At 45.2% G+C, this 12,410-nt stretch overlaps 1 protein-coding gene across 4 annotated transcripts in view; it reads right to left on the minus strand.

The window, feature by feature from the left end:
- Nucleotides 1-12,410, minus strand: part of LRP8 (LDL receptor related protein 8) — a 204,610-nt gene that overhangs the window by 38,336 nt on the left and 153,864 nt on the right. For all 4 annotated transcript variants that reach the window (XM_068140630.1, XM_068140628.1, XM_068140626.1 and 1 more), the window contains exon 4: nucleotides 9,265-9,393. In XM_068140630.1, the coding sequence (XP_067996731.1) occupies nucleotides 9,265-9,393 (129 nt within the window). The remainder of the gene's footprint in view (nucleotides 1-9,264; nucleotides 9,394-12,410) is intronic.

Consider the following 12,410-nt stretch of genomic DNA (forward strand, 5'->3'; position numbering starts at 1 on the left):
TCAGGAGAGAGACTTCAGCACAATCTTGAAACCTGCACTTTAGTCACACTGTCAAATAGCAGCACACCATGGTTTATTCACAGAAAACTCAAAGCTTTGGTTTTCCTCTGCCTGGGAAAGGCAAGAATCTCAAACCCATCTCTGTTGGTCCACAGCTATTGGCATCAGCCTGCCACTTCCTCCTTATCCCCATAACCACAAGCACAGGGATGGCACCGGTTTCACCAGTTTAGCCAATTTCCAAACTGAACTGTTCCACCAGAATCAACCAAGTTTTTTACACTGCCGTAACAAGGAAGGGAATTCTGGAGGTTTGTACCAAGCTGCAATATTTATCTAACACACAGATAAGGAGCAAGGGAGCAGCAACTGATGCTGCAAAGCTACCTTGCACTGCTAATTCTTCTGCAGCGGCTCTCATGGCCTGGCAACTGTGCCTGCCTCAGAAGCAGTCAGAAAGAAGGAAACACATCAATTCTTAGGTAGAACTCTGCTTTGCAGAAATCTCCACACAAGCCTATCTGTGAAAAACAGAGCAGAGAAAGCCACATTGGCCACCCCTGGGATGTGTTCCTGAACCACTGGGCTGTACAGGTAAGGCAGGGAGAAAAGCCTGGCTTCAGCAGGATAATCTGGCAGCTGCAGCAGCCAAGGGCTCACAGGTTTGAATTCAGCTGAGTAATGAGGGGCAAAGCAGTGCTCATATTGCAAGCAGTGAGGTCATTGCCCCAGAAAAATCTCCGCTTCTGCTAATTTGCTTTGCTTGATGGGAATTTCCTGTAAGAGGAGGAGGAATTATCACCTTATTGCAGTCTGCTTCACTATCAGACTTAAACACTCACTGCACTCAGAACACAGCACTGTTAACTCTTTGAGAGCACAGACAAAACAAGGAAACAGTTACCAGATCTCATCCCACCAGAGTACCCAGCTATCTTGCACCTTTCTCTCAGTCCACAGTGAGCGTGAATGTAGGTTCAGTAGCAACATAAAAGATGCTTCGGAAAGGAAACACTTTGCAAGGCAACTGATCTGAAGGGAAGAGTACTGTAACATGAAGCATGAAGAATACAAGGAGACAACATCTGACAGAATTCAGTGTAGCCAGGTTATCATCATCACAGAATCCTACAATGGCTCAGGTTGGAAAGCACCTCAGGGATCATCTACTCCAACCTCCCTGCCGCAAGCAAGGATGCCTCTCAACTAGACTCAGCTGCTCAAGGGCTCATCCAACATGGCCTTCATCACCTACAGGGAAGAGGCATCCACAACCTCCCTGGGCAACCTATTCCAGAGTCTCACCATCCTTGTACTGAGGAACTTCTTCCTAAGATCCAATCTAACCTTGCTCTCCCTCAGCTTCAAACCATTGCCCCTTGTCCTGTCCTGTTTTGGACACAAGCACTTACCAGATAGATGGAATCTATAAAGATAAGCCCTCTGTGGTGGTTTTGAGAGGGGAGATTGACAGAGGTGTCAGGGAGCAACCAGCCCCTGGTTATTTTCAGTTATGCAGTACTAGGGGGCACAGCTACTACATGATGTAAACAACCTACTACAGAAGGTGCCCACAATGCCACAAAGGAATGGCAAACATTTCTAGGAAAAACATCCTGGGTTTTCTACTCCAATGCTACATGTAAGCACTGAGTGACACTCACTGCAACTAGAAGTGCAAGGCTTGTGTGCTAACTGCTCTCCCTTTCGAGATTTCTGTGGCATTAGGATTTGCCCTGCGGTTTCCACAGCACGGAAACAGCAGCACCTCGGAGGCTTCAGGCTGAGATGAAGAATCAATTCTACAGCACCAGCAATTATTTTAAACTTGTTGGGGAAAGGAAGCATCTTGAGTGTGTGAAGAGGTGTATTTCATTGGCAGCCTAACATTCTCAGTTCCATGCTATCAAGTAACTGTACCTGCAAAATACAAGCCAAGTTAATCCAATCGATAGATCTTCCTCTGTATGAAGAAAGATCATTTAAGCTAATTTCCAAGCGTTGTTTCACCCATGAACATGACTCATACACCAGCTTTTTTTGCTGTTGCAGCAAAGATGACACAGTCCTCTCCTGCGTGGGACCGTACTGAGTTGAAGCAAACCGATTTTGAGTCAGCCTGCAGCTCATCTGCTCAGGAAGCACAAACGCTAAGGACTTGTTAATTAGCGTAAGGCGGAGGTTCTGGTGGCCCCTGACGGCTGGGACTCCCACCCACCTACCTACCATGGGAACACCATGGCTGGCACTGACAGCTACAGCACAGGTCCCTTCAGGAAACTGAACAGATTCTTGCTCGTTGGGTGATCAGGCATAGAATTACAGCTCCATTCTTATGAAGAGAGCACTTCAGGGCTGTGAAATACAATCATGTTTGGCCATAAGAGATGCAATTTTGTGGCTATTTCAGCTCCACCAGTTCTAACTGTTTAAAGATTGACTGCCCAGAAGACAAACATAACTACAGGCCAATTTCTGCTCCTCTGCCAGTATGATGTGTGAGACTGGAATGAAGAGTCAGAGGCCATTTCACAGTACCGCAGTACATTAGAGGTTGGAAGAGACCTCAAGAGATCACCCAGTCCAACCGCCCTGCCAAAGCAGGATCACCCAGAGTAGTCTGCACAGGAATGCATCCAGGTGGGTTTGGAAAGGCTCCAGAGAAGGAGATTCCACAACCTCCCTGAGCAGCCTGTTCCAGTGCTCTGTCACCCTCACTGTAAAGAAGTTTCTCCTCAAGCTGAGGTGAAATCTTCTATGTGTCTTCTTCTGCTGTGGTGAGCAAGGCACCCCCTCAGCACTGGGGAACTCCATTTGCAGAACATTCCCACCTGTCTGTTCTTCTTTACACCTAAGCTCAAGAGACAGCAACAGGGAAAACAAAACCATTTGGCCCTAACCTTCTGCAGGCAGAGCCCTGGCACAGCTCAGGCCATGGTTTTAGGTTTTAATTCCTACCTTTAACCCAGCTTGGTGCACTGTTTCATATTTAGCTGCAGCAAGCATCCAACAGATTACAAATGCAACTACCTTCATGTTTGCTGTGAGAGTGCAATTAAAGGCAATGACCTCTCTCATTTTTCTTGCTGCTCTCTTCTGAAGGAACTCAGGACAAATTATGATCATGTGCTGAGGTTTCCCCTCAATAACAATGGGGGTTTTTCTGCAATCACTCCTGCTTTTGAAGGAGCTCTAATACTTTAAGCAGCGATAAAGTGGCAGCTGGACACGTTTAATTTCTGAGAGCAGGGTATAATGCACAAGTATTAATCCCTCCAGCTGTCCAGTAATTAAACACTGTGGAAAGCCCAGAGGCTATCATTGCAGTGCTACCTTATCTTATTTATGAAGGACTTTCATTTGGTACATCTACAGTCATTTTCTTCCCATTCTTGGAAAGGATTGTAGATTCCTCCACTCAGTGTGCTCAGGTTAGAGCTGCTTTCCACAGCATGACAAGAATTTCAAGCTAGCCCTGTCTCCTTTTCATCACAAGCTGAAATAATCATGAGTAGTGACAGTAGATAAATATTTCCTCTATAAGCATGAATGCAATACTTCTGGCTTTAACCCCATGAAAATTGGTGGCTTTCTCAGGGAGAATATGTGGCAAAGTCTGATCCTCTGGATTTGCTTTGCCTCTGAGCGGAGTGAGGAACAGCACATCACTGTGCACACAACCTGCTGATGAAGGTAATGAGTGGGATTTGTAAGTTTGACAAAAGCATGTATTAATATTAATCAGGTTGCAAGAGTAGGTAAAATCAGTGCTTACATTACCACCAAGGGCAAAGGTCTCAGCAGGATCTGTGGACATTTGGAATGAACAGAATCAGCATGGTCAGATTCCCATGGGCAGCACTGGAAGTGTGACTCAGATGCAAAACATTTGCTGCCTGAAGAAGAAAAAGTTGCTGGGATGACATGAGATTCTTACTGCTACAGGACAATGACGAAAGATGGTAAAACAATCTGTCAACAGGAAGGTCACTCCATGGGAGTGCAGGGGCAGGAGCCGTATGGAGGGTGTGCTGGCTTTAAGCCACCTTTGTAATTTCCCCACTTCAGCTGCCTCATCACCAGGTGGATCTGCCCAGGGCTCAGACCAGCTTTAGCCTGCTTTAAATTCTGCCTTCTGCCCATGGTTCTCAGGTGATGTGAGAGCTACTGAGCAGGGCATGTGTCCAAGTTTTGAGCCACGAGCTGCCCAGGGCAAAAGTACAGAAAAGGGCAGGGCATGGCAAGGATTTGACTCAAAACTTTCTGCACTTGGACCTTGCAAGGAAAGAACTCCTCACTAGTCAGCACTGCTGCCTTCTGTGGGGAATCACATGTGCCTGGAGCTTTGCCAAGAAAGAGCCAGGGAAAAACACCTGCCCTGAGGGTCTTGTAAATGAGCTATACAGCATGGAAAGGAGGCTGTGAGCTACCATGGCAAGGACATGTGGCTTACAGCTGAGCAAGACTGTGCCTACTGTTGTTTCCTTTAGGTTTTTAAAAAAAATTCCCCCAGTTGAATTTTCAATCTTCTATATTGTATCACAGGGCTGAGAAAGCTGAGATAATTGGGAGCAATGCAAAGCTGCAGGACTAGGGTCCAAAAGACGACGTTCTTGGTGATTTGGCTGCCATGAGACTCCTGCAGGAATTCCTGGCTTTCACCCTCAGACAACTTTGAGATCAGTGTAAGCATGTCTGTTACATGCCCAGGTTCCCATGGATGGCTGCCTCTGGGCTGTATTGAAGCAGAATATCTCATGGCATGGCAAATAGCTTATTGTGCTATCAACATGCCAGTAAACACATCACTGCACTGTGGCTAACTACTGGGAAAGGGGAAAACTGTACCCTTCCAGTTCCTCCTCTGCAAGACACAATATCCATACTGTGTGCAAGCAGCAGTCCAGATAAGGACCAGCAACACAATCAGAAGAACAGGGGCCAGAGTCCTGTTGGGAGGAACAAGCAAGGTATGCACTGAAGGGGTTCAATGCCCATTTCAGCTGCTGCAGGATGGCAGCTCTTCTGCACTGCAGCCATGCTGAAATGCTGTCTGCATTCCTGAGCAGCTGCCAAAACACTGCCTAACATCTCTCTTAGCTAAGATTGAACAAGTCCTGCAGTAGTTAGCAAAGTCCAAACCGACCCCAAGTTCTGATGCTTTCATTACTGTCTCTTACATTTAATGTCTCTTTTTAGTCTCAGTAAACGAGTCCCTAAGCTTGCCCAGTCAATTGCAACAAAGGTTAGGTGCACTGGGAGCAGAAACCCTCAACCAGGGAAATAAGAAAGAGGATGCCAACACCTCCAAGCCAGCAAATTCAAAACTGCTCTTACATTATTAACTGCTGATGACTATTTTTGGAGGGCTAAACCTGATCCATGACTACAAGACACTCAGTATCAAATTACTTCTGGTCCAAAACCCTGCAGAATAAGCTTTTTTCCTTGCTGTCACAGAATCATAGAATTGTTAGGGTTGGAAGGGACCTCAAGGATCATCTAGTTCCAACTCCCCTGCCACAGGCACGGGCACCTCACACTAGATCAGGTTGCCTGGCCTTAAAAGCCTCTAGGGATGAGGCTTTCATCACCTCCCTGGGCAACCTGCTCCAGTGTCTCACCACCCCCATGGTGAAGAATTTCTTCCTAATACCCGATCTGAAACTACCCATTTCTATTTTTGCTCCATTCCCCCAGTCCTACCAATACCTGACACCTTGAAAGTCCCTCACCAGCTTTCTTGTATGCCCCCTTAAGAGCTATATACTCTTTTATTTAAAAAAGGCACAGATTTGCATTTTCAGAATTGTTGTGCACTGGAAGTTAGCAGCAGACTTCAAGTCTACCTGCTAGCAGCAAATAGTTTAGGCAAACAGGCACTTAGCTACCTGCATGCAAGGATTAACACCCACAATTAATCCCTGGTGCAATTACAGCCTGTGCAGCCACAAATCTGGATCTGTAATCACTGGTGCTTTATCTACTGCAGGTGAAACGATTCACAGCTTCCATTGCCTTCTCAGGAAGTTCTTCCACAGGGTGGCTATCACACCACTTTCCTTCCTTTTTCATGGGTGAACAACAAAGTTCCTTACCAACCACTGATAGTGGCTGCCAGGCAGGATGGTGAAGCCTGAAGTGCTGCTGAGAGTTGCTGCTTCCCTAATGCTGGTGCCAGCCCAGACCTGGCAGCCCAGCAACAGCTGTTTTACACATTGCTGTGGAAGTGCTCATATGAATGGATTTTATACATCAAATGGTTGTTTTTTGCCCCAGACACAGCATACAGGACCCCTGTTTCAGATGAATACAGCCTGCTCTGTGTACTTCTCAGACTAGCTTTGTACAGAACTGCACTGTACCCAGGAAGCTCCGAGTCTGCCTGTTGGTGCCTTCTGCCTGGTCCTGTGGCCAGGGATGACCCACCCCATGGAATCATAGAATTGTTAGGGTTGAAACTTGAGTCTTGCACAACAGTACACTTGGAGAACTCAGCTGAGGTGGTGAGATGACTGCCCTAGCTGTACAAGCCACAAAAATGGTGCAATGACTGCCACAAGTCACAGAATCAGAGAATTGTCAGGGTTGGAAGGGCCTTCAAGGACCATGTAGTTCCATGGGCAGGGACCCCTCACACTAGATCAGGTTGCTCAGCCTGGCCTTAAAAACCTCCAGGGATGGGGCTTCTACCACCTCCCTGGGCAATCTCTTCCAGTGTCTCACCACCCTCAGACTCAGCAGCAACCCCTCAGCAGAGACTGCCAATGAGCAGCCACTGAGGTGGCAGCCTGCCTGGGGACAACACTCAGTCATAAGGAACTAGATGAAAGTCACTATCTCATTTCTTGTGAGTTACCCAATATCCAGCAGAAGATGGTAATTTGTCCTTGGATTCAATTTCCATTTTCAGAACCTGCATGTGCATTAGAAACATAGATGATGAGCAAGTTGAGAGATGCTGAGTGTTTCTTCTCTGTGTGTTTCAGCTAAATCCATTGAGAGCATCATTATGCTGAAATTATGTGGCATTCAAAAGATATTTACGCTCATTTTGGAGGTTACCTAGAGTTTTGAAAAACAGAAGTCCAAAGCAATTTCAAGGAGGTTTTTATTCCAGATAAGACTCCACGAAACAACTCCTCCTGGTGTAAGCAGCAGCAGCAGCATTAAATTAGTGGGGGCAGTCACCAGTGTAAAAATTGTTCTAATTTCACTAACTCGTACTGGGAAAAGAATAATATTTCCAATATCTTCTGAGCTTGTTTCTAATGCAAGTCTACCATTCAAAGGGAAAAAAGGCACATACTATAGAGCAACACTAACAGGTTCATGCAGAAAACAAAGAAAAGACTAGAAAACTGCCAGAACATCATTAACTTAAAGGTACCAGGACCAGGGTCTCAACACATCACCAACTTACCACATCCCAACAGTTCAGTGCTGAAGAATTCTCCATGTACACACACTAAACTCCCCAGGAGACAGCAGGCAAGGGTAAGGCAACCTATGACTCCTCCTTGTGAGCCAGTCCAGCTGGAACTGTGCATCACAGGCTCAGCACAAGCACAATAACCTGTCACTGGTATCTTTGAGTCATGTGCAATATGGAATGGGGATGCTCTGAAAACTGTGTCTTATCAGTGGTGAATTGGTGAGTTGCACTGAGCCTTCATGCTGAGCTTCCTACATACCTCACACTGGGTTCCATAAGCAAGAGTAACACCAGCAGGGTGAGGGAAATGGTTATTCTCCTCTAGCCCGTACTTGTTAGGTGGTGTCTGAAATGCTATGTTCAGTTTTGTGCCACTCTGACAGTACAGGAAAGGCATTTGCAACCTGGAGAAGGTCCACTAGAAGTCCAGCAAGACATGAAGCACATGATATACATGGAGGAGCTGAAGGAAATAGGTTTGGTTAATCTGGAGGAGGGTAGAAGGAGATCTCATTGCAATTTTACAGTATCTAAAGGGGAGATACAGTGGAGCTGGAGGCCAGCAATTCTGAGAAGTGCACAGCAAAAGGAGAAGCAGTGGGCACACATTGTGACAGGTGAAAAAGGTAAAAAAGGACAAATAAAAGTATTTTTACAATGAGTGGACAGTAAACTCTTTGGGAAGATTTTGTTTCATTAAGCTGACTAAAGTTTAGCCACAGTGTTTTACTCTGAACCATCAAGTGTTCTTACAAAATGTATCTCCTGGCACCACTTCAGTGGAAAGATACAACGTGTGTTATGAACTGGCTAAGTATTGGAGTCCAAAGTCAAATGAAGAAACATCAATCACTCAACCCTTTCACCAGTAATCTGGAAGTAAAAATAATATTGCAGGCATCACATGCAACACCAGAAACACTGATGGATGGGTGAGTAGCTACACAGAGCATGAGACAGCTTCCTCATAGCTAAAGAATTTAATAACAACCGAGTTCTGCAAGACCAGAATGAGGTGATTTTCCTGCTACACAGACCAGTTAGGCTGATATTCCCTCAGCTCTGGGGTCTGTATTAAAAACAAGTTGGAAAATCATCTGGGATGCTGAAGGGAGCCACAAAAAAATGAGTCAAGCATTCATTCAAAAGCAAATATTTGACAACAAGAAGCATAAAGAACAAAATATGTTTAGTCAATCAACAAAACAGTTTGAGAAATGGCTTGATTGCACAGTGTAGGAGTTGTCACAGAGGGAAGACACTGTTAAAGAGCTTTCATTCAGCAGACAAAGGCCTAATGAAAGGCAATGGCCATTTAGGGACTGAATTTAAAAGAGTTCCAGGCAACAGTACATCATTCTCTCTCTGCCCAGTGAAACCAACAAGCTATCAATGACTAAATGTCCAGGTCTATCTATTACATCCCAGCAGAAGCTGGCTTTAGTCTACTGGGCTGCACTCTGCAGGAGGAAGGAAGTGATGGTAAGCTGCTGAGCTGCCACAGAGGAAGGTTTGAATGTTGTTATCCAAGTCCTTACCACATCATCTGGGCCTTAATCCTGATAATCAGGTTCTGAACTATGTTCTGCCACAGCAGCAAGAGAGTAACCAGTTCTCCATACAGCGCACTTTACATTCTCCAGCCAGCTCCACATGGAGAATCCTTCTTTCCTCTCTTTCTCTAACCTTTATTACCTAGCACTGGAAGTGCAGAGTGTGTGGATTTAGTGGCAGGAAAAGTCACCCTTTACATGCAATTTGTAACTCCAAGACTTTCACAGCCCTAAAGGTAGATGTTGCATTTGCACCAATGCAGGACTCTGACTTACCTGGAGTGCAACCAGCCTCATCAACACCACTTTCACAATCCTTCTGCCCATCACATCTCCAGGATGACGGGATACACTTGTTGCTTAAGTCCCCACAGCTGATTTTTTCAGCTGGACATACTTGCTTGGCTGGAAGAATAAAACAAACACCAAATCAAGTCAGACATAATTGTAGACACTGCTAACATTGCTCACACTTTCCAAGTTGCTTTTATTTTGTAACAAACTCCCAAGCTGAGCTGACACTGATTTTGAGATATGGATGCTTTCATGTCCTGTATGTGATCTCTTTTTGGGGAACACAAAACCTTTACATGAATAAAAACAACAATAAAGGAGAATAAAAAAAGCCACTGCTTATTTCAACAAAATTCCAGAAACTGAAAGCTAAACACTGCACACAGCAGCAGCACTGCACAACTACTCTGAAAACACTGCCTAGATTTAAGGCAGGAAAAAGAGATTGCCTAATTTTAGTATTAAGAGTCACTTAGTATCTTTGGTGTTGCAAGGCAGTTTCTGAATGTAATGATCTAGGCAGCTTATGGTCAGTAAAGCTGGGGAAAATGTGGCAAGCACAAGCATGAGCTTACACATTGAACTGTGCTGTAACAGCCCAGTTGAAAGGCAGTGGTGATCCAGTAACAGAGAAAGACCCACAGAAGCAAAGCCCAGTATGTGCAAGCACACACCTATGAAAAAAAATCTGCCAAATTTATCTGTAACCAAGTCAGCTGTGAAGCTTCTTCTAACTATTTTGCATTGCCAAATTCTTCTTGGGTTTTTTTTGTGTGTTTTCCCCCGCCCCCCTTCTTTTTCCTTCACACTAGCGTAAAGAGCAACAGACCTGCTTTTATTGTGACAAGACTGCTTGAATGCATAACGCCCCACTGCTTAAGCGACTGGTTAGCATCCTGCCATCAGCATCCAGTTTGGAAGGATCTGCTTAGCAGACAGACCAATTTATTTCTTTTAAAAAGGACATGTTTTAAATAGTTATTCCATTGGTATTAGCAAAGACAGCATTTCGTCCGGCTGCAAGTCTACTGCAAAGTAAGAAAACTAAATTCTGAACTAAATTAAAGCTTTCAAATGACCCTTCCTTGGTAAAGGAATTCATGCAAAGTCAAGCAGCTTGCCCCGTGCTGAGTTTGAAAGGTGATGAAAACTATACTTCTTCCTTCCCATCTGCATGAGGAGGCTGTAGAGGGGCATCTGAGAGCCCCAAAGCATCAATCAAGCAGGATTTATCTGTCTCAGCACCTTGAAGTGCTAGAAGAAGCAGTTTCTAAAAGCTGTGGGCAACCAATACATTATAAAAAAAAAAGAAAATCAGGTCCTGCCACAGACAGACAGTTAATAACAAATATAATTGAGTTTTATAACCCTGAGGTAAGAGAGCATTTTGAGTTGCAATTTGCTCACTGCATGCCTAAATGACGTTTCTGATGTTGCACAATCTACACAGTATGCAGGAGAAAGGGATCCTTGCTTAGCCTTTCCATTTTACCAGCAGGCCAGCAATAAAAGTCACCTGAAATCAGAAAGGCTCCACAACATAACCAGGATCAACACAACTGACAGCTCACATCAGTGCCCTACTACAGAACGAGACCCATGTGCCTCATACAATGGCTTGGGTTGGAAGGGACCTTAAAGATCAGGTTTGCTTCTAGGCTGCCCCACGCTCTAAACCAAGTTTTTACCAAAAGCAAACACGTGCTTAGAATGTATGAGAAAAAGAACTTTCACAGTATCACCAAGGTTGGAAGAGAACTCAAAGATCATCAAGTCCAGCCTGTCACCACAGACCTCACGACTAGACCATGGCATCAAGTGCCACATCCAATCCCCTCTTGAACACCTCCAGGGATGGTGACACCACCACCTCCCTGGGCAACACATTCCAGTGGTGAACGACTCTTTCAGTGAAGAACTTTCTCCTCACCTCCAGCCTAAACATCCCCTGGCACAGCTTGATTTCCTACTCCAAATGGATTTCCACCCTCTTGCACTTGGATAGTTTGTCTCCTGATTGCACCAGTGCAGTGCATGTGAGGTTTGTATTGGACTGGCATACTGGGAAAAACTGGGAGCCCCCAAAATGTCACAGAGACATTTGCTAAGCAGGTTACTAGTCCACACACCCCCAAGAAATTGTTCCAGTTCTTGTTGCTCAGGCTCCGGTGATGGAAAGGAAATCTCCATTAAGGACTAAATGGGTCAGGATGGGTCAGTTGAGAACACTTTCCATACAGCTGATCTTGAAGAAGGTGTAATTCAATTATGAAATGGTGTCATAGCTCCGTGGGATCATTAACCAGCAAAAGGGTTACCTGTTGGTAAGTACAGGCACTGTAGCAGAATCACAGAAACATTCAGGTTTGAAAAGAACCTCAGGATCACCAAGTCGAATCCAGAACCCTATTCCACAAGCTTCACCCCTAAACCAGATTCCCAAACACCACATTCAAACCACCTTTAAACACATCCAGGCTTGGTGACTCTATCACTTCTCTGGGCAGCACATTCCAATCCCTGACCACTCTTTCCATGAAAAAATTCTTCCTGATGTCCAGTCTAAACCTACCCAGTTGCAGCTTGAGGCAATTCCCTCTTGTTCTATCACTAATGACCTGTGAGAAGAGATCAGAACCAGCCTTTCCACAACATCCTCTCAGGCAGTTGTATACAGCAATGAGGCTTCCCCTAAAGAGGGAGCAGCCCCAGCTCCTTCAGTCACTATTCATCAGATTTATTCTCCAGGCCCTTCCCCAGCTTCCTTGCTCTCCTCTGCACTGGCTCCAGCACCTCCACATCTCTCTTGCACTGAAGTGCCCAAAACTGAACAACAATACTTGAGGTGTGGCCTCATCAGAGCTGAGTACAAGGGGACAATCACCTCCCTACTCCTGCTGGACACAGCATTTCTGATCCCAGCCAGGATGCCTTTGGCTTTCTTGGCCACCTGGGCACACTGCTGCTTGGCTGCTGTGGGTAGATGCCTAAGAGCTTAGGGATGCTGAAGGATTTGGAAAGGCATGGACAAAAGGCTTCTATGTATAGAAAGCAATGTGTGTTAATCATCCCACTAGCAGAGTAAATAGACACTTAAAAAATGTAAATCAAAGGCTGAACTCAGGGAT

The sequence above is a fragment of the Melanerpes formicivorus genome, unplaced genomic scaffold (genome assembly GCF_026170545.1).
Source record: "Melanerpes formicivorus ecotype bairdi unplaced genomic scaffold, bMelFor1.0.p_v2 SCAF_7, whole genome shotgun sequence".
In the NCBI taxonomy this organism is placed as follows: domain Eukaryota; kingdom Metazoa; phylum Chordata; class Aves; order Piciformes; family Picidae; genus Melanerpes; species Melanerpes formicivorus.